Source organism: Sorex fumeus, unplaced genomic scaffold (genome assembly GCF_029834395.1).
Source record: "Sorex fumeus unplaced genomic scaffold, SorFum_2.1 ptg000044l, whole genome shotgun sequence".
Classification (NCBI taxonomy): domain Eukaryota; kingdom Metazoa; phylum Chordata; class Mammalia; order Eulipotyphla; family Soricidae; genus Sorex; species Sorex fumeus.
Window position 1 is genome coordinate 40,191,580 of NW_026606101.1, and position 23,950 is coordinate 40,215,529.

General features: G+C 40.6%; 1 protein-coding gene across 1 annotated transcript in view; it reads right to left on the reverse strand.

The window, feature by feature from the left end:
• The window catches only part of RALGAPA2 (Ral GTPase activating protein catalytic subunit alpha 2), a 380,552-nt gene that overhangs the window by 324,751 nt on the left and 31,851 nt on the right, over window positions 1–23,950 (reverse strand). Inside the window, exon 2 of the mRNA XM_056121724.1 lies at window positions 6,218–6,328. Coding sequence (XP_055977699.1) covers window positions 6,218–6,328 — 111 coding nt within the window. The remainder of the gene's footprint in view (window positions 1–6,217; window positions 6,329–23,950) is intronic.

Sequence of the window (23,950 nt, forward strand, 5' to 3'; positions counted from 1 at the left end):
TTAAAAATTAGTTATAATAATACATAATCTAGAATATCAGAAGTCATATTAAATGATATTATATAACATTTACAGATCAACATGAATTATTTACTTTTTAAAAATTTCTGGAAGCAGGAGCTGGAGAGATAATACAGGCATAAAAGATCTTGTCTTGAATATGGTTGACCAGGTTTGATCCTGGTATTATATATTATCCCTTGAGTACCACCAGGAGTGACTCCTAAGCACAAAGCCACAAGTAAGCCCTGAGCACAGACAGCTGTGCCCCCTCATCGCCCCCCTCCCCAAAATTCCTAGAACTACAAAGCTCACATTAGAGAGGCATATGGACATCTAAGCCAGAGATCATAGGTCTACATTGAGCATACTCTCTCCTTGCTATGATTTTAAACACATCTTTCATGCTTTTAGTTTATTAACCTGTGGCAAGTAATGTAGCATTTCTCAGTTGTTTATGAACTCAATTTATGAAAGAATAAATAGCATTCTAGCTTTGTGGTAAGAATAAAGCAATAATCATAGAATAAGTATGTCGACAATTTCACTCTGCTTTTGAGGAGGAGGAAGAGGATGAGGATAACACTATGTAGCAATTGCCACTTATAGTCCAGTCTTCATGCACCAAGTACCACACAAAGTGCTGAACATATATCATCTCATTCACAAGGGCTAGATAGCACATCTTTCACAAAAACACACAGTTCTGTTATAGTTTAAAACAGACAATACACAAACTACTGTGTATTGTGGTGTCCAATAAAACTTCATTTATGAATACGAGCAGTGAGTTATAAATTATAACCCCCTTATACAACTTAATGCCCCAATTATAAAAAGTATCATTCTTTCATAAAACAAATATTAAAGAATATCTCTGTATCAGATGCTACCCCAAGACCTAGAGTGAACACAATAATACTCGCCATTAAGACATGTACATTCTGTGAGGAAAAGGTATATACAATATATAAATGAGTTTTAAAAAGGAAAGAGGAAAGACAGATCAATGCCAAATAAAGGTGGGTTAAGGAATTAAGCAATGCAGAAATCTGGGGGATGTTCAAGTTAGTGGCACAGACTGTGAAGTTCTTTAACTGAGCAAGTATGGCACGATCAGGATGCAGCAAGCACTAGGGCTAGGGCAAGTGGGGGGCCATGAGTAGGTAAGGTCAGAGAGCACCGAACAAAGTAGGTGGGAAAGGGGCCTGAGGCCACTGTGTGTGGCTTCAGGAATGGGAGGGCACAGAGGTTAGGAGTTCTGCAATATCGTGGTTTGGCACACATCTGAAAAAGCATGACTCCAGCTGCTCTTTCAAGGGGAGGCTGAAGAAATGGGGTAGAAACATGAAAGGGAGATTAGGGAGGATTCTATTTCCGATTATTGTTACAGCAATAATCCAGGTGCAAATAATGGGAGCAACAATGCCCCCTGAGATGAAGGCAATGATTCTGGATATATTCTGAAAGTTGATTTAATATCTAAAATTTGGACCTGATAAACTGAAAATCTAATTATCCCAAGATGATTCCACTATTTCTAGTATACATTTCCTTTATTTTTTTGTTCCCTTCCCTGAATTACAACTGAAAAATAAGCTATACTAAAAGCAAGAAATTTCAAGATCTCACCATATCTCTATTGATTCTTTGGAAAAATGGAATATTTTCTCCTTTTATCAAGAAATGTCTATTTTTCAAGGCTAGAGTATGGAAGGCAAGGCGTACTTGCACACAGCCAACCTGGGTTCAATCCCTGGCACTACATTAGGTCCCCTGGAACTGCTAAGAATGATTACTGAGCAGAGAGCAAGGCATAAATAAATGCTATGCATTTCTGACGTGCCCCACCACTCCATCCCACCAACCCCCCCCCCCCCCAAAAAAAAAGGAAAAGAAAAAGAAAAAGCCTATCTCTTTTATCTGAGATTCCATGTGATTGCTTTGGCCAACAGACATTAACAAATGTGTAGTAACAAGCAAAAGCTTGAAAAGCCTTAACCAGCTGCTGAATTAGAACCCGAGGACCTCAAATGAAGGAAGTAAGCCTGCCTACTGGCAGAGAAGGACCACATGGAAAAGAAATCATGTGTCCTGGTCAATAGCTTGCCCAGTGCAAGAGTAGGAATGAGACTATCAGCCACTAGCTGGTGTCAGAAACATCAGGGTACACAAACCAAAACTACCCAAAAGATGCAGAAAAACAGAAGTTAAATTACTGGTTGCTGTTTTAAGGCATTCGGTTTGGGTCATGTAATTTGTTAATATTACACAAATTAACTGATACAGTCTTGAACAGCTGCATTTTTCTGAAAGTGGGGAAAAGGAGGGAAGGCAGACTATTTAAAAACAGGATTTTTAGGTCATTTTTTTTAAAAACTGGGGTATAATTTGTTTTCTTTGCTGTTTTGATTGTACATAATATCATACTCTTATCCATCACACACTTGTGAATTTAAGTAAAATGGAACAGAGCTGAGATACAAGAGAAAAATTAGATCATTCCATATTAGAAATAAACACTAACATACAAAATCATTTTGAAGGGTTGTTTGGGGCTACACCCACCAGTGCTCATGGGGATATACCCAGCTCAGAACCTGGCGGTTCTCCTGTCTGTGCTCAGGAGAATACACTGTTTTGGGGATCAAACCTCCAACATGCAACATATGTGTTCTATGCCACTGAGTTATCTCGCCAGCCCTGGGAAAACATTTTCAAGTACAAATTTATGTTGATTTATAAGTCACAGAATAAAATGAAAAGCTATTCTTTAATGGGAAAAAAAATAACCTTGCTGGCATGTTGGATCCATATATCCAAACTGACAACTGCCTGGAGCGTCAGGGGAACTGAGCTGTGCACCTCCCCAGTGCTCACCCCACAGTGCTCCCTGCCTGCCACACTGGATAGCCGCCTCCACTCTGTACAGAAGGAATCAAGGGTCGACATGCCACCTCCACCGAATCCCTGACCTGGCTACATACTTATATAACATTTCTTCAGTAATCTGTGACAACCTCCTCATTTACTTATTCAATTAAAAAAAGATTTTTATTGAAATATCAACATTCACGACACTGTACAGCCACCACCATCAGGGTGCCAATGTCCCTCTGCCACTGCCGAGGCCTCGCCACCCCCACTACCCCTGCAGTTGGCAGTCTCCGCTCTGCTGGCAATAGCTCAGGGTTATTTTTTTTAATTGGCCATTATATATACCCTAGCTTTGTTTCTTAATAATCCACAGAGGAGTGACATCATATTTCTCTCTCTCCTTCTGACTCATGTTGCTCTGCAAGACATCCAACTCCATCTAAATTGTAGCAAAATGCAAGATTTCAGAATTTCTTAGAACTGAGAAGGATTCCACTGAATACATATACCACACTTTCTTTATCCATTCATCTACTGAAGGGCCCTTGGGTCATTTTCAGACCTTGATTATTCTAAATAGTGCTTCGATACATAAAGTGTTTTTGCATTCCTGGAATATATGACAAGGAGTGGAATCTCTGGGTCATATGGAAGTTATATTTTTAATATTTTGAGATCTCCACTTAGAGTTTTCCATTAAGGTTGAACCAGATAACAGTCCTACAAATAGTGAATAAGAGTTCCTTTTTCATCACATCCCCTCCAGTGCTAACTGTTTCTGCTATTTTTTATATAGGCCATTCTCACTAGTATGAGGAGATATAGCACTGTTATTTGAATTCTCATTTCCCTGTTGATACTGATGACACTTTTTAATATGCCTGTGAGCCATCTTCAGTAACTACTCACGAGCCTTCCCATTTTTTTTCTTTTTGCAGTATTGTTCTTAAGTTTTGTGAGTGTTTTGACTATCTTGGATATTAGCTCTTTCTCTGATTCATGTAGGCAAATACAGTCTCTGATTCAATAGGGTATCTTTTGATTTGAGCCAATAGTTTCTTTCAGATTGCAAAAACATTTCAGTCTAATATAGTATTATTTGATTATTGCTGTTACTGTTTTCTTTGTCAATAGAATCAAATTACTGGCAATTCCTCTAAGGTCACTCATGAGAGTTATGTCTCTGTATCCTCAATGTAGTTTATGGATTCTAATCAAGTATCAAGGCCTTTAATCCACTTTGAATTAATCTTGGCATAGAAGTTTAAGGCAGAGTCTGGCTCCACTTTTTTGCATGTAGCTAGCCAGTTTACTCAGCGCCACTTGTTAAGGAGGCTTTCCTTGCTCCATTTAACGAACCTTGGTCCTTTATCATCAACTAACTGTCTGTGCATCTCAGGAATTACTTCAGGATTTTCAATTCTATTCCACTGACAAGTTCCACCTACTGACTTAATAAGTTCGTAAGTTAATTTATACAGGTATGTCAGGCTGCTAGTTCAAGATACTGATTTTTAAGAACCACTGATCAGAATATTAACCTAAACAAGGAATTGCGATTGACTCTAAATATGCTAAATAGTAATAATAATCTGTGTGACTTTAGGTGAGTAATATAACCTTTCTAACAGAGTTTTCAAAACTCTAAAATGAGGACAATCAATGAATGAACTAATTTCTTGATCTCCTTTCAACCTTAAAACTCTGTGATTCTTGGCCAGGGAGAGATTTCAAAGGGCTACACAACATGCTTTGCATGCAAGAGTCCCAGTTTTAATCCTGCGCACTCATGGTCCTCCAAGCACTGAGCGAAGAGTAGCTCAGTATATATGTGCACAATATGTAAAATCTTCTGGCTTAATTTTCAAAGAATATTTTATATATGTGGGCATATCATAAACATATAAATATATTAATAACATGGAAAAACAAAAAGGAAAGTTTTAAAAAACTATTAACAGAAATTGTGTCTGGAGAAAAGAGGTGAGGATGTGGACAAAATGGACACTTCACTTTCCATTTCAAATCCTTTAATGGAATCTGAATATTTCTTATAGTGTGCGTAAGAAATATCTAAATATTTGAATATTTAAAATATATAAAATATCTGAATATTTCTTTTAAAATATATTATTCCTTTGGAACTCAGACTTTCTTCTTCCCTCCCTTTGGTTTTGGGTTGCACCCCACTGAACTCAGAGATCATACCTGACAGATTCAGGGACCCTATGGTATACGAAGGATCAAACCTGGGTTGAACCTGGGTCAGTAGTGTGCAAATGCTCTACCCACTAGATTGCACTCCAGGGCCCTAGGACTCAGGTTTTCTTTAGCTTTCTTCTCCTTTCTTCTCTCCAGCTACTGTTGCTCAATTATAAAACTCAAGGGAAACAAAGCTGTCAGCCAGGCCATTGTTCAGTAAAGCAGGTCATGGCTTTACTAAAACCTATCATAAAAGAAAAACCCATAGTAAAAACAAGGGACAGGAGGACTGGTCCACAGTAGGAAGCTTGCGACAAAGGTAGGAGGGAGGGCAGTTAGGACAGAGAAGGGATCACTATGACAATGATAGTTGGAAATGGTCACTGGACAAGAACTGAGTGCTGATAAAGGGATACACATGATAACCCTTCAGTACCTGTGTACTGCAAACCATAATGCCCAAAAGGAAAGAGGAGGGGGGAGGGGGAAGCAGAAAGGGCCTACTGTGAAGGCAGACTGAGGATGAGAGGTGGAAGGAGGGAAACTGGAAACTGGTGGTGGAAATGTACACTGGTGAAGGGACGGGTGTTGGAACATTGTATGACTGAAACCCAATAATGAGCAAATTTATAACTACATATCTTATAGAGGTTTAATAAAAAAATAAATTAAAAATAAAATGTATGAATCTATTAAAATGTGCAACAAATTCTAAAACTTCCCAAGTATCTAAAACTATTTTGATACATAAAATGTGTAGAAAGTGGAATAATATTCTGCTACAAGAAAAAATGAAATCATGAAATTGGCTGTAACGTGGATAAAGTAGAGGGTATCTGGCTGAGTGAAGTCAAACAAAAAGAGTGGTACAAATAAGAATGATGCATCTCAAATGCTGGAAATAAAGAACTTATATCTTAGTAAGTTTGTAAGGAAGAGAAGAGCAAGTGGACAATGGCAACAGACTCTGCGAAGTGGACTCAGAACAGTCAGCCAAAAGGATGGGCGTGGTCTGGAGACTCTGGTGGGAAAGTGCGGAGACTGCAGTGATGGGCGTGTGCCTAAAATCCTATTAGTAAAAGTACTAAAGTGCCTAAATAAAAACTGACAGGGTGAGAGAATGTGTAGAAATGCTTACCTTTTAATTTCAAACTATTTTCCAGTGTTATAAAATTTTCATAGAAGATGAAATATATCTGAGAATAGTTGGTCTCAAAAAACTGCTTAAGATCACTTGAATCCACATTATCTGAAAAGGAAAAAAAAGTCCATTTAGACACTTACTCTTGTACAATTACCAAAATTCACAAACCACCTTTTAATAAAGGAAAAATTAAAACTAGCTTTATCCTCTAATAAGACAAACAAAGCAAATACAACAGTATTCCCATCCAACGGTTTCCACCTAAGCGAGTTCTCGGCTGTGCCTGCCGCAGCTCGTCCACAGGCAGGGTTGGGATGGAGGCAGACTGATGTCTCCGGCTTCCGGAGCTCAACACTTACACACCAACTACAGGGAGAATATAAGGTACAGTCATGGAGGGACATGAAGATTTTTTGTCCCTTTATTTTCTTGAAAATAAAGAAATAAAAGTTTGTGGACACTTGAAAGTTTTTGACATAAGTCACAAAGAGGGATTGGGCTGTAAATCTGAAAGCACGGGTTTTCCACCTGAAAACCTTGGTGAAGCCATACATGTTCCAAACTCTCCTATCCTCCTTATTGTCAAAACTTGCTCTGCATGAAAAGAAAAGGCCACTCCAGATGCACAAACTGCCCACACCACACACTCATTTGTACACAGGCCAATAATCACTATCTTCCCTCCAACTTCAAATGACCTGTGCCACTCCTGTTTGAATGCACTGGGCCCCACATGTTAGCATTATCTGGAGCAGTATTTCTTCAAGTCACAACAATTCTGCAAAACTAGGAGCTGCAGGTATTAAAGGAAGTCCTACAGGTAACTCAGTGAATTCCTTCGAGAGTCAAGTTGTCCCAGACACATCTTCCAAAAACCCCAGCTACTCCTCACAATCAAGTCAGAGTAGCTGTGCACTGTGGACACATGGCTTTGAATGTGTTCCTCAGCAAAAGGAGCTTGACTAAACCATTTACAAGGAAATCTTGACTAAGGTGACTTGACTTTTGAAAGATACACTGGTAACCTCAGACAAATTAAAAACAACTTCCATAAAATTCTACAAGGAGTACTCAAGGGGAAAATAAAGAGTTGTGATTCAATTCCTAACATAATGGTGTCAAATACTTTGGAGACCCAAATTCTGAAAAATTGTGATGTTCATTACCATGTTCAATACTATAAAGTTAACAATAATGAATTCTGAAGAGTGCTTTCCTCTGATAACTACAAAGGAATTTAACACAAAAATCTGCCTTGGTTGCTTAAAATAAGACATGTAAGGTGCTTTTAATATTAAATGAGGCCGTGATCCAGAGACTCATAAAAAAATCTCAAAAAAGATCAACAAGTAGCAGAGATTCTTCCAGGCCCCACGCCAGTCTGAGTCATCTGGGACACCCTGGAGTGGAGGTAGGGGAGCCCACCATGCAACAAACGGAACCCTGAAAACCTCCACACTCCACAATTGTTGCCATGCTCATGGCTGAACTCCACTGCTCGGGAAAAGCCTCTGGATCAATTTCATCCAAAAATGAATCTGTTGAAAAACTCAGGTATGCAGGTTTTGTGACTGTGACCTCCAGGCTTTCATGGAGGCATAATGGGCTACCTCCCCCGTCTCACTGAACTTCCAGAAGCCCTGGCAGTCACACCCATGAACCACCTTGGGCGCCAAGTAAGCTCATTAACTTGCCATGATCCAGAGACACATAAATAAATCTCAAAAGAGATCAACAAGTTACAGCAATGTTCCTGAACTCTGTGCCAAGCTGAGTTGTCCAGAGCAATCAAAGTCACCATCCAGTTAAAAACTTAACTCCAGCTGTATTAACCTATTTAAAATTGTGGACTTCCTGGAGCTCCATCTCAAACTGTACAGCACTGATAAACCAGGAGTAGCACACCACATTGGATGGGTTGTAAAGCAGGTAGCAGGCAATCTCAATTAGCATAATGTACACACATAAGGCTTAAATTTGTAACATGTTAGTAAATCTTTTATACAAGCATTTAATGGTTCCATGATGAAATACAACAATCTTTACATACTTTCTTTAAATGAAACATTTTTTTATCATTTTTTAGCAAACTATATATAACAAGCAATATAAAATAAATTATCCAGGACCTGCTATAAGAGCAGGCTTGAGGGGTGGTTGGGAAAATTGGAAATAATGGTGATGGGAAGATGCAATGGTGGTGGGATTGGTGCTGGAATACTGATTGTAACAAATCATCATGAACAACTTTATAAAAAACAATAAAACGTGCAAATTTTAAAAAAGTAAAATAAATCACAGTATACTTCCTCCTCTAAAATAAAACAGTACAGAGCAGTAAAAATTCTTCATAATAAAAGAATTTACATATGGAAAAGCAGACAACAGTGAAAGCCATGTGACTATATAGTTCTTTGAGGATGGAGTGATAGTACTGGGGTTAAGGATAGTCATTGCTTGCATGAAGCCAACTATGGGTGGATTCCTGGGACTACCTGATCCCCTATGCATCATGAGTGTATCCCCAGAACTCCAAGCACCACCAGCTGGGCTGGAGGCTCCTCAGTACTGCTGGAATGGTCCAGTTATCCCCAGCACTGAGAGCCTGAGAAGCACTGCATCCTACTGTGCTCACATTGAACCACTGGCCCGGCTGACAGAATCACTAGGAGGAGCCTCTGGATCTTATGAATAGTGCTTGGGAGGTCCACCCTCCCCCACAAAAATTACGATTACTATAAGCTACAGAGTCATGCCAAGAATCCGCAAATGCCTTCTGCAGAAATCCCCAGTTCCTAGAGTGGATTTACTTGTTTTCTATCCACACAAACTGCAGCAAACTATTGTTTTCTCTGCAGCATAGTCGACTAGCCTGTTCCTCCACACTCCCAACAGACAGCTCAGACAGCCCCAGCACACAGTGAGACTACAGCAGAGCCTCTGCCCCCACACCCCCACAGGACAGCTCAGACAGCCCCAGCACACAGTGAGACTACAGCAGAGCCTCTACTACCACACTCCTCCTCCTCTTCCCCGTCATCAAGTGTTCTACACTCTGGTCTTCCTGGGGAAATCCTGACTCAGTTCTGATGAAAGATCTATCGACCCCCACAGAATTCCCAGTTCATCTCAAACATCCTATGTTCCCTACATCTAGCACAACATTTAGTTCAAGTTTTCTTGAATTAACTAACATGATGACAACAAAGCTGCAATTCTGCGTTAATTAAGCCAGAGCCCAAGTGTGAACCACTGGTTGTGGTACATGCTGCCCGCTCATGGGATGTGTGAAATGAAGGAAACACACAATGACAGGAGGATGATCACAATAATCAGAACAATACCTACAGAAAAGAACTGGCCTAACTCTCCACACATACCTGCAGCTACCACGAGGCTATTTCAAATCTCTGCTGGATGTTCCTCTGATTTCTATCTTGTGTCCTAAAGCTCCCCTCCCCCACCAATTCTCCATTAACTCTTCACCTCTGCTGCAAGCTCTAGTCTCACATATCAATGTCCTCTAGATTTCTCAAGGGGATCTAACCGGATTCTCAAATCAAACAAACCTAAATGGAATTACTGCTCTTCCCTCAGGGTTTCATCTCAGTGAGACACAGTACCCACCACCCAAATGTTTCAGCCAAAACCTAGACCTCATCCCCAGAGTTCTCAGTTCCTTACTGCCCAATGGATCACTCTATTGAGTCCCACTTCTTAATCCCTGCAGGCCAGGCTGGCCTGTATCAACCAGGAGTCATTGCCTGAGTTTCCTTCTGACAGCCCACTCCCAAGTACAGTCAACAAGAAATAAAATTCATAAATCAAATCTTACCATGTTTCTTTACTGGAAACCTTCCAACACCCTCAAGTAGTATTTAAAATAAAAGCAAATCATGGTATGAGAGTAATACCCAAGGACAATAGAAGCAAGGGACAGAAGGACTGGTCCATGGTTGGAAGCCCGCCTCAAGAGGTGGGAAGGGCAGTTGGGATAGAGAAGGGGCCACTATGACAATGATAGTAGAAAATGATCGCTCTGGATAAGAACTGTCTGCTGAAAGTAGATAAAGGAACAAACATGATAACCTTTTCTTCACCTGGGGGTGGAAATGTACACTGGTGGAGGAATGGTACTGGGATATTGTATGACTGAAACCAGTCATGCACAGCTTTGTAACTGTGTATCTCACAGTGATTAAAAAAAAAAAAAACCCAAGCACTTCAACCAGGCCCAGCTAAGCACTGCACAACTGCCCTTTCTGAGCGCTAACTTTTTGTCTTTGTGCTCTATAACTATAGCTACTGTGGCTTCTCTCTGTTCCCCAAATGTATGCCCCATTTCAGGAGGCTCTGCTATGCTGGCAACAGCCTCAGATCTTCATATAGCTAGTGCCTTCTCAACCTCCAAAACTAAGATCATACATTAGTGCCGCAAAGAAATTTAAAGGTGGTCCCTGTATGTGACATCACATTTATCCTAACGCCTGTGTTCTTCAAACGCTCAAGCTACCTGAACACAAAGTGAAACTAAAGCATAACACCTATAACGTGTTTTTAAGATGAGAGGAGTCTTCTTTGGTTTGGGAGTCCTTGCCACATGCTTCTTCCCTAAAGCACTTTAAGATTAGTTTATATTATCTCATGTATACCGCTGCTTATTCAGTAACTGCACTCCCACTAGAATGGAAGCTATACAAAGAGAGAAATGCCACATTTGTACAGCATGTGTGCCAGTCAAGGAACAGTCTCAGGTCCAAAAGGGTACAACAACAAGTGGTTGTTAAATAAGGAATAAATATCACATATTTTATAGCTCTAATTCAGAATCCTAGATGATTCTTCGATTTGTCTTATTTTCAAAAAATAAAATTCAGCAGATGGATTTCCATAAAGCATATACAGACCTTACAGCTACAAGATACAGGCACTAAAACTTAGCATTCTATAAAAAGAAACATAATTAAGTACCAAAGGGTTGCTTTTTAGTAAAACTAACTTCAATAGTGCTGGAGTGATAGCACAGTAGGTAGGGCATTTGCCTTGCACGCGGCTGAACCGGGTTCAATTCCTCCATCCCTCCCGGACAGCCCGGCAAGCTACTGAGAGTATCCCGCCTGCACAGCAAAGCCTGGCAAGCTACCCATGACGTATTAATATGCCAAAGACAATAACAACAAGTCTCACAATGGAGACATTACTGATGCCTGCTCGAGCAAATCAATGAACAATAGGAGGACAGTGGTATAGGAACTTCAAGAAACATAAAAATCCAGTAGAAAAATTATGATCGCAAACTTCATTTGGAAAGACATTCATCGCCCAGTTATTCAAACATTTAAGTCCCTACACATGCCAACTAATCCATGTCAAATGCTGGGTAGTTCAAAAGCTAAGATCCAGACTAAAGGGTACAGAGGTAAACAAACAAGTAAAAAAGCAACATAACCAAAGTTGATGCAGAGCATCAAAGTAGGGAAGAAATAGTAGCACTTGGAAAAACTGAAATATAAATAATGTTCTATGTATATCTCAAGCTTTCTTATTTAAAAGACATTGTCATGACATTATTTTGACCTTCACCCCAAACCCATGAGATGGAGGGGGTGGTGTAATCAAGATTTGAAACAAAAAACAAAAATTTAAAAAATAAAATAAAATAAAGCCCTTAGGTTCAGGATCTGTATTCTGGGGCAGAACTTTCCCAATCTGTCTTCCAACTCAAACCTGGGCCATGGAAAGGTCTTGGAAAGAAGTGGGAATAAATCAAAACTAGAAATAGAAATTGGGTCAGGAATATAAATAAATAAATCATCACCTTGGGGATGAGCAAAAGAGCCAGATTTAAAAAAAGCACAGGAGGAAAGAAAGACAAGTAAGAAGCAGGAGTGGAGTGAGTGGCACTGACCACAAGATACCCCCCCACACACACACACCCCAAGAAGGAGCTGCTGTACCTTCACGGACTAACAGCGACTGATAGGCAAGAGAGGAATGGTATGTATTTGAGGTGATGATTTTAAGTGCTTGGCACGGACATATGCTGCCTTACTATAATCGTAAAACTCATGATGTGTGCTCAAAGTAACCACAGGGAAGCAATTAGCAGGTAGCTTTATAGTTAGGAGTTATTTCTAAATTTAAAACTTTATTTTGAATTTATTCAAAGCAAGTAAATGGTTTCATTTTACCATTATACCTCAAAAATCATCTTCTACCTATCCACAATGAAAACCTACCCTCATCCTTTATCCAGTTACAACTCTTGTTGGTAATTATTTTTCCACATCTAGGCACAAGTCAATAGCAACAGCTGAAGGCAAAACCCTTTGATGTAGACCTGGATTCAAGTCCAGAAGCTACAAAACCTATATTACATAAGCGATGTAAACACTCCTTGCCTCAGTTTCCTCATCTAAGAAACAGGCCTAACAATGGTGTCCACTTCATAATATCGCTGTGATGATAATATAAGAATATGCACAATGCTTAGAAGACTCAATCAGCAGTCTATAAATGTTATTTGTTTCATAATTACTTAGCTCCTGGCAAGGGCCATCTCACCAGGTGGGAATAACCCAACTTTATAATACTCAATGACTTGTGAAACTCATACACTAAATGAGACCATCCCTTATTAAATGGCACTTAATTCCAACACAGCAGTAAACACTACCAACAAATATACCTGAAAAATCAGTTGGATTATCTATTTCCTCCCACAGATAATCCCTACAAATAGCAATTCTTTTTTTTTTTCTGAAGAATTTAACAGTTTCACCAAAATCTGCTGAAGCAGATCCCTGGAAAGCATCAAAGGGTAAAGTTATCCCGGTGGGCACAATTACGGGAGGAAAAAGCTCAGTCCAGCATGTCCCTAAGAAGAAATGTCCCCAAGCCAACACTCCCTACTCTACTCTCCCCTCCCTCACCAAAGCTCAGGTCATTACAGTCCTGCCTATATATCAGATGAAGACCAATGTCATTTACAGTTTTGTTCGAACTCAGATAATGACTCTTAAAAGCATGATGCTTAGATGACAGGCTAATGCAAGGGAAAGAAGAGAGTAAAACGCAAAAGTAAACTTATAAATTAATAAAACATGTTTTAGAAAATATGAGAACAAGAAAAATAAATCAGACACAACATAGAAAATGTGACAGGAATGAAGGTCATTAGTGATTCATCATTCCTTCCTTTATTTTTTCTTGCTCTCTGAGGATCAGAGAGAGAAGCTGATGGGATCACCTCAGTGCATCAGGGATTAAGACCACAGTTTCACAATTTTCCTGAGCAGTAATATATCAACTAGTAAAAGGCAAATGTGAGACTGCTGATTTCACCTTTAAATACCTTCTAGTTTCCATGTCTTCTTTCCCTGCTTGTGGGACTTTGTAAAAATGCCACAAATCATTTCCCTTCACGTACACCTTTGAATAATGCCCACCTGAAGTGATTTGGGGTAATCCTCCTGACTTGCTCTGCCCAATATGTTGGTTAATAGCAGCAGCAGTTCCCAGGCGAACATCAGGCAGTGAGCTGGTCCAAAGTAAATGAGGAAACTCAAACAACAGTTCAATTCACACAGAACTTAAACCCAACAGGATGGGTAACTAAACTGTTCCAGCCACTGTGAGCCACAAATGAAGAAAAACAAATGCTTATCAGTCCTATATAAGCCTCTATGATATGAGAAGGTTTGTTCTGCAGCATTATTGTGGAAATATTGGTTCAGGACAACTTATCAGAAGGCAGCTTCACTGATCAGCGAGCTCTTGAAGAGGTATTCCCCCAAAGTACTCGACTGAAGAAGGAAAGCAAACAAAAATGCACCCACATAACAAAGGCTTCCTATTGCTAGAAACTTTCTACCAACCATTGCCCATCCTCACCAGAACTGGTTAGGGCCCCTTCTCCCAGCTGAGCCTCCTGCACAACACTATGCCAAGACCAGGAAGAGTACTAGGGCTCATCTGGTGAAGAGGTAAAGTCTACACAGCAAAACTCTCTTATGCTTCAGCAGGTAATCTTGCATTAAGACAGTAGGTATGCTGGCCATGCTTTAATCATCACAATCACTTGATCACTTGACACCACATTACTCATTGATTTGCTCGAGTGGGTGCCGGTAACATCTCCATTTGTCCCTGCTGCATGCTAGAGTAGCTCAATGGCGTCTGCTCGCTCCAGGAACACAAAGAGCCTCAAACTGTTCATTCAGGGTCTTGATGAAGAATTCTGACCATCTCATAGGTGGATGGCCATGTGATCTTTTGACGTCCTGTGAAATCCAGTCAGTAACGGCTCTAGTCCAGCAGGCGTCTCCAAATCGTATTATGTATCCAGCCCATCTGATTTTCTATGCCTTGGCAGCAGTCCTGATTCTTGATCAACGTAGGTCGAAACTCCGGATTTCTTCTCTCTCTTGAGTGAAGTGTGATACTCCAAGAATAACTCTGTCAATTCCTCTTTGGGAGACCATAATAGAGTTCTCATCCTGTTTTCATAGGGCCTAGGTCTCTGAGACATATGTGAATGCAGGAAGAAAGGTGAAGTCGAAGAGATGTGCCCGGAGCTGGAGGTTCTTCATCCTCTTGGCTATTTCTTTGATGTTCTTGAAGGCCACTCTCTTCCTCCTGTGCAACTCAGGAGCCAGGTTGTTCTTCATGTTGAGTTCTTGAATTAGGTACAAATAAATGCTGCATTCAGAGATGTTCGTTCCACTGAGAGCAAATGGAACGTCAGGAATGAGTCCATTTCTCATAAACTTAGCCTTTTTGAGATTCAGCTGCAGTCCACTTTCCACACTCACAGTTGAAGTCAGCTAGCATTTGTGCCACTTGGCTAGTGTTTGGTGTTATTAGAACAATGTCATCAGCGAAGTGGAGGTGGTGTAGTTCACTCCCATCTTTCCCATTCCAGTTGTAGAATGATGTTCTCGAGGGTAGCACTGAAGAGTTTCAGTGAAATGGTATCATTCTGCCGAACCCCTCTCTTGACATGGATGACCACTTCCTTGTAGAATGGTGAGATCCTGGTGGTGAATCTGCAATACAGCTTGCAGAGGATCCTGATGCACTGAGTTTGAACACCCTGTTTGGCTAGGGCTTTGATAACCGATTCAATATCAACAGAATCAAAGGCTTTCTTTAAATCAATGAACATTAGACAGAGCAGCATCTTGAACTGCTGATAAACCTCAATGAGCTTGGTTACTATGTGGATATGGTCGAACATGCTGAATCCTTTTCAGAACCTGGCTGGCTCGCATGGCTGTCTTTCATCTAGTGTTCTGCCAATCCTATTTAGGATGACTCAAGTGAACAGCTTATAGGCAATGGACAACAGGTAGACAACTATTGGGCAATAGTTGCCAATGTCTCCCTTCTTGTACAGTAGTACAGTCCTGCTGGTTTTCCACTGAGACAGAACCTTGCATTCAGACAGGTAGCATGTGAAGAGCCAAGTCAGTGTATTGATGAGTACTGACGGCAGATTCTTCAGGTGTTTGGGTCTGAACTTGCTTCTTTACTGATGAAATGGTGTGTCAGATTTTGGAAGGAAGAATGATGAGAATGACATATCCATCCTGCTGAATTTGGTATGTGGGCAGGTGGACATGGCTATTGAAGAGATCCAAGTAGAAGTCATGAATAATCTTCTCCATTGCCCTTCTGGAAGATGTAATAGATTCATCAGGATGTCGGAGGGCAGTCATCTTGGTCTTGTAGTTGGCAAAGGACAAGCAGGCGTTGCGAATGCTTTTCCTGGTTTCTGCTGAATCGGCCAGCACTGCTGCTCTTCTTTTTTTTTTTTTTTAACTTTTGTTTTTATTTTTTTTTTAATTAGTGAAACACCATGAGGTACAATTATAGACTTACAAATTTTTGTGCTTGGGTTTCAGTTATACAATGATCAAGTACCCATTCCTCCACGAGTACCCATCCTCCACCACCACGGGTCCCAGCATCCCTCCCACCCCCCATGCCCCCATCCCACTCTGTCTCTGTGGCAGGGCATTCCCTTTTGTTCTCTCTCTCTCCTTTTGGGTCCTGTGGTTTGCAAGAGAGGCATTGAGTGGCAATCATGTTTGGTCTATAGTTCTATAGTCTACTTTCAGCATGCTTCTCCCATCATGAGAGGATCCTCCCAACACCCTTTATTTGGTGTTCCCTTCTCTATCTGAGCTTCCTTTTCCCCTAGCACATGTGGCTGCTCTTCTCTCTTTGAGGTCTTCCTTTATCGCTTCTCTGCACTGCTTTGCAAGCTCTGACATTAGCTTGTAGTTGCCTGAGGCTTGCGCCAAGCCACATTGGCAAATGAGCTCGAGAGTTTTTGAACACAGGCATCTTTTTGTGGCTTTCTCTCCCTCAGCGTTCCTCGCACAATCATGGAGGTGCTGAACCAGTTGATCGTATTCTTCGTCAATGTCATCAATGACAGCATGTTCCCATGTTGCCACAATAGTGCTAAAGAGTTCCCAGTTGGTGGTCACTCTGGGAGTTCTCTTTCTAAACTTTGCAGCTCTTTCTCCCCACTCTGTGAAGTAGAATTTTGAATGAAGGTGACGGTGGACCAATCCCGTTTGGAATTTTGGGACAACAGCGATATTGGTCAGGCAAAACCATCAACTGAATATGATGTGGTCAATTTCATAGTGGAACTGACCACCGGGAGACTCCCATGTCCAACATTTAGATGCAGCCTTCTGAACTGTGTCTTACTATGGATGGTCTTGGTCGACATGATGAACAGTCTCTCACCCTGTTCGTTCCATTCTAGGCTATGTGGGTCCCGATGTGGAGTTCTTCAGCCGATCTTCTCGGTCCTATCTTGTCATTAAAATCACTGACAATGATCTTGTAGAAGGTATAGTCTCCTTTATAGAACTTCTCCAGCTCCATGTAGAACTTCTCAATTTCTTCTTCATCATAATTGGATGTTGGTGCATAGACAACGAAGATAGAAACTGACAGTGGTGAGCCACATCAATTCAAGTGTAATTGCTTGATTCGGGGGTGTTAGGCATTCAAATGAATCAATGCTCATGGCCAAGTGTGTTGACAACTACATCAACACCACCAATGACTCTTTTGTCGCATGTTCCGAGGAACAGTTCTTCTCCAGTGTCAAAATGGCATGATGGTTTCTCATCTCGGTCAGACCAAATGATGTTATACTTGATCTTCTGCGCTTGACCATCAGGTCCTCGATGGATGCTTCTGATGCCAGCGTATGTGCATTGAAAATACAGTCATTTTAGTCCTTCTTCATTTTGGCAGCCTAGTTCGGCCCTGAGATTTTATCAGCCTCTCCTTGCTCATCCTTCTTAATGCTGCCATATTGGGGGCTCTTTCAGGGTCAGGGGAATGAGGCCCACTGTATTTACTGTTTTTGGCATATCAAATATACCACAGATAGCTTGCCAGACTCTGCCGTGAGGGTGGGATACTCTCAGTAGCTTGCTGGGCTCTCCGAGAGGGACAGAGGCTTTTAGGACGGCCTCTACTCACCCTAGCAGGTGTTCCCATAGTTCAAACCATATTTGAACCCCATCAAATATGGTGCGGTGATAATGAAAAATGGGTATTAAGTGTCTTATGATGTGTCGCACGGGATCCTCTGCCTGCTTTCACCAATCTCCAGCGACCCAGTGATCATACCCAGAAGACCCACCCTGGCCAGAGCCAGATAAATATTTCATCCGCCAACCTCCACTCCCTCCACTACCCAGCCACAGTCAATCTCCAGGCTGCTTTCCGGACCGCAAAACAGCTGCACAACACAACACATCATCACAATAATAAAGAGAAACTGACATCTTAAATACATCTCTACACAGATCTAAACTATCTCCTGAGCTGCTTACAAGCAGATCCTAGCTCTTTGTGAGTATAAGCATGCTAAGCAAATGAAAGGCCCCATACACAGTGTATGAGACTCCAAACATGAGATCTGGTCAAAGATAAGATGTATAAAAATAGACAATAAATAGAAAAGTGGCTCTACTCCTTACCCAAAGTTAGTCTGCAAGTAAGGACACCCCTTACACACCCTGCCCCATCAGCAAAGTTACTGCCAGAATTTCTGCAAAACTTTGAGAACCAACAGAACAAAGTGCATTCCACACAAATACTTTTCCTAATACCAAAAAAACTTTCAAAAATGCTCTCAAGAGCCATGTTTTCAATCCAAGTTCACTTTTATAATAAATAACATTAGGAGAGTTGACTTGGAATTTCATATACTATAAATATAACCATTCATCCATATCACCCCACCCCACAGAGTAATGGCAGGTCCTCCCTTGCTCCTTGAAGGATATCCGTCCCTATGTCCTCCTCACACGCTTCCTAACAGACCAGAATCAAGAAGGAGACTGTGCAACTAGAAGCAGTCACAGGTTGCCCCAGGCACACACCAGGGATGTCTTCGTGGATCTGGCATTGAGTTTCAATGCATCCCCCTGGAAACCCAAGTTTCCCACAGGACACTCATCCCTGAGTCACCTCCCTACTGCTCTGGGTATCATCTAATTTAATTCAGGTTTCCTCATTACAAACTTCCATTCTCCATACCCAATAAAGCTCACGAAATCCCATTCCCACCACCATATCTCCAAAACTTCTCTTCCTCCTCTGGCTCTACCTGAAATCTGGACGTCAATAAGGACACTGCATAGTATCAATTCTTACCCACCTACCTGCAGGGTAGGTAGGTATAGTAGCACTATCCTGAACTCATGATTGCTCCATCTTCCTAGCGTCCCACAGTTGGGCCTGGAACATTCTTTGTTCCCCCTCCCCCCCACCACATCACACAAAATACTTCTTTGTTCTTCTCCCATAGTCTGTATACGAAGTAGCACACTGGCCCAAATCTTTCGTTCGCCTAAGCATGCCCTCTGGAAGATTTCAGGCTCTGGCTCACTCTCTTTTTATAACTAGAAGTGATTTCAACATTTACTTAAATGACATGACTTCCTCGTTTCTAATGAGGTTAGTTATCCTTCAACATCTTTTCATCACTCATGCCCATGTCACAGCCCAACCCCAGTCATTACTTATAATAGCCTCCCAATTCCAAAGCCTCAGTTTCAAGCCATCCACTCTCCAGTACTATCATGAGTGACCATTCCTGCTCACACCTTTTGAAAACAGTTTCAACAACTCTTCAAACCTGTTGAGCACTTGAAAATGATCCTCCTCAAGTCCTCACTCCCTTTATTCCAAATTTGGGTTCCACACCCATTTTGTTAGTCCATGAGTCCTCCAATCCCTTCCTTCCCATCATATTTACTTAATAAAACCCGTGACTCCATTTCTATCTTGACTCTATTGAAAATATTTATTTGAGCACAAGCCATGTGTAAGACACAAGAGATTTTGAAATAGGTTTTTAAATATTGTTTTTTATGTAAAAAATACTATTGTACCATGTGCATAAGTTCACTCAAAACAGATTAAAGACATGAACTTGAGACCCAAAATAAGGAAAATATATCGAAGAAAACACAGAAAGGAGATTCAGCTTGGGTCTCAAATATGACAAATTCCCCCAAACAACACTTGTGACTTCGAGCAATACATCAGGTGTATCCCAAAGTACCACCAGGTGTAGAAGGAAGGAAAGGGAAGGAAGGAAGATGAGCAAAAGAAAACAGAGACAAGGGAATTTTTAACACTAGCTTTGGTGACATCTTCAATTCTATTTCAATGGCAAGAAACTCAAAACCAAAACTAAACAAATGGGATTTCATTCAACAACAAAAAAAAATTCCAGAGAAATAGAAGCTATTCACTATTTTAAAACAAAAGGCCATCTAACTAAAAAGAGAAAATATTCACTCTCCATACATCTGACAACAAACTAACATCTATGATATATAAAAACTCAAAAGATTTAATAAAAGAACAAATACCCAACCCCCAAAATGAGGAGAACTAAACAGATATTTGACTAGAAGACAAACAGATGACAGTCATAGAAGAAGAAAATGACCTTATTTATTATCAGGGAAATGCAAGTACGTAGGCCGGAAACAAGTACAAGAGGGTTTGTGTAGAAAAATGAATCCTCAAAGCTGGAGAAATAGCTCCATATAGAACACAGATGATTCTCTGCACATCAAAAGAACCCTCACACACTGTGGGTAGAATGTAAATTGTTCCAGCCACCATAGGAACCAATATGGAAATTTCTCAAAAGAAAGAGAGGGAGGGAGAGAGGGAGGGAGGGAGGGAGGGAGGGAGGGAGGGAGGGAGGGAGGAAGGAAGGAAGGAAGGAAGGAAGGAAGGAAGGAAGGAAGGAAGACATAAGTACTCACTCAAAAATATATATCCACACAATGCTCACCACATACTTGTAAAGTCAGGATTTGGAAATAACCCAAGTGTTCAATAACAGATGAGTGGAAAAAGAAACTTTGTGATGTGTGTGTGTGTGGTGTGGTGTGTGCGTGCATGTGTGTGTGTGCGTACAAGAGAATAACACTCAGCCATAAGAAATGAGAAAATCTTGCCTTTTGCTACAACACAGACGGGACAGTGGTGAGTGCAGCATGCATGCAGAATAGGTCAGAAGGAGAAGACAGACAGCAAAGGCTGTCACTCAGACATGATAGGCAGAGAAAGAAAGCAAGTGAGGCATCCAGAAAAAAGTAACTTTAAGACTCCAATAATAAGACTTAGGTTACAAGATTACCAGAAGGTGTGGTGAGTGGCCTCACTTCCTATGGGTTAGTGCTCTATGGTAGAGGAAACTGGCACTGTGATAAAGGCATCATTTGGTAATACTGAGCACCAAACTATATAAACTCTTATAGTCATAAATCAATATTGCCTTAATAAAATCAAGTTGAAAAAAAGGCGCCATATAGATGTAACATGTAAAACAATAAACACTTTATATTCCATGCATAACCAAATATCCACACCAATCAGCCCATCCTTCTCCATCTAAAGCACTTCACACTGTAATCAATTTTCAGTCTTCTTTTAGGACCAACAGCTGATATACACAACCAAGCACCAACAGAAGGTAAAAGAGATTAGAATTCTGGACTTAAATTTCTGGAAGAATTTTAAGAGCTAAAGTATATATTCCTACCAGTAGAAAATGAAATGCATACATATTTCAGTTTCACTGACAATCATTTACACACATTACTAAGTACATACTAGTTAACCATTATAGTTTTAAAAACTTCTTCCTAAAACACACACACACACACACACACACACACACAAATATATTATCCCAACTGATAAATCCAGACAAATACTTCTTTAAGTATTTAAACTAAAAACCGAAAGTGGTCTAAATTAGACATTGTTGGTTTCCCTGCCCAATCCCACAACGGACTCTTCTCCTCCTAAACTATAAAATTTCCATTTGTTCAGGGTCTATTCTCTTCTAAAAAGTTGTCCTTTCAGGTATGCCTGGCTGTTCCCAGTCCGAGAGGGTAGCATCTGAAGTTGCTAAGCCAATTATGATAACATGCACCTTGCAGTGATTTGTTTAGGCAGGCACAAATCAATGGCCCAGTGCTGGTCAAAAAGAAATTGGATAAAATCTGATAACTATGTCTGGAAGAAATTGTTTCTTAACAGGCCAAATTTAAAATAGCCTCCCCACTTGTCCCTTCCTCTAGTTAGAGTCCTAGCTAGGTATAAAGCTTGAATAGCTATAGGCATTTGGCCATCCTGAGGGCAAACTTTGCCACACTAAGGACATTAAGGACAGAAGCAGCAGGAAGGTGGGGTAATGTAGACTGTTGATGCCAGTGAACTGCTGGTTTGTGTGGCTGATTCCAGGGCAGCCCCTGGCTTAGTAGTGCTTTTTTGCAAGAGAAAAATAAGCCCTTGCCATGTGTATTTTATTTGTTTTTTTCTGTTACCTGCAGTAATTTTAAAAGTTCTTACAAATATTGAAAATCTGACATATTAGAAATATCAGTATAAATGAAAAGGTCATAAAAGTTACATTCATGAGGGGTGGGGGCAGTAGGGGGATTCACCAGCCCCACAGAGCTCCAGCAGACAAAAACCTCCAATACCCAATCACCACCATGCTCACAGCCAACCTCCACAGGCACAGACGAGCCTCATTCATGAGTGAATCTGCTGAAAAACTCAGGCCTATGGGTTTTGTGACCAAAATCTCCACAGGCTCCCATGGAGTCAGGAACGAAAGACCTCCCCCATCTCCCTGTGATACCGGTAGCCTGGCAGTCGTGCCCACAAACTGCTTGTGGCTTCATAAAAGCTCATTAGAAGCCATGATCCTGAGACTCACACATAAAACTCAGAAGAAAGCAACAAGCTGCAGAGATGCCTCCAGGCCCCAAAGTCACCATCCAGTTAAAAACTTAACTTCAGCTATATCAACCTATTTAAAATTTTAGAATATCCTAAAGAGACATCTCATTCTCTATGCCACTAATATACCAGGAGTAGCATACCACATTGGATGGAGTGTAAAGTAGAAAACAACTGATCTCAATTTAAAAAATTATATTATGTATATATATGTGTGTATATATATGTATATATATTAGCACACAAGGCTCAACTTGTAACAGCATGCTAGTAAATCTCTTATACAAGAACTCAATGGCTCTAGCCTAAGATACAACAATCTTCATACACTCTCTTCTGAGGAAACCTTGATAATTTTTAGCAGATAATTCATAACAAGCAATACAAAATAAATTATTTAGGGTCTGCAATTGGGGTAAGCTTGGTAGGAAATTCGAAATATTGGTGGTGGGAAGGTGTAATGGTGGTGGGATTGGTTTTAGGGATATGGAATGTAATAAATTATTGTGAACAACTTTATAAAAATAAAATTAAAAATAAAAGTTACATTCATTTTCCTTCATTTTCTAAAATGTATCAGTTTTATTTCCTTATAGGTAAACTAGATACAAAATGTAAAATTCTTAAAAATCAGAAAGATGCTAATATTTTGTTGTCTAGACAGGTAGTTTGTGTGTAAATATAATTATACAAGAGATATAAGTATACTGTGAACATCCAGTGCTAAGGTTTAAAAAAAAGCAGCTATTTTTAAACATATTGATAAACATTTCATATTGTTTTGTGAAACTCTGTTAACAGATAGATAGCAAGTACCAATATAATAAAACAATCTAAATACCAATGAAATACAATGTTCAAAACAAATATATAAATCTTAATATATTTATTCCTTAGGAATCAGTTTTAGCAGATTTATTTTGTATCTTTTTATTTTATTAAAGCATCATGCAGTCCTTCATGCCCTACTGAGGCCCACGAGTTGCCCTCCACGTGCCTCTCCAGCATGGCCATGGCACCAGAGGCACACGAAACTAATCCAGAGCCTGGCAGCTTGCAGCAGAAATGTGAATGGACATATATATTAAACTACAGCGCCATGCCCCCCACAGCACGGTGGCTGCCATCCCAGAGCTTACTGGAAATCCAGGTATGAGCTGGCAGTGACAGGGCAACTGCAGCCTCATGGGATGGGGGGAGGGGGGGCGGGCGGAACCGGCTCATCCTTCACGCCCTACCGAGGCCACAAGTTGCCCCCCATGAGTGGCTCTCTGGCACGGCCATAGCACCAGATGCACAGAAACCAATCTTGTAGTTATTCCAGCTCCAAAATCATATGGTTTTCATAACCAGCAACAGAAAACAAATTATTTCACAATGCCTTTTCAGCACAAAGCCCGCATACCT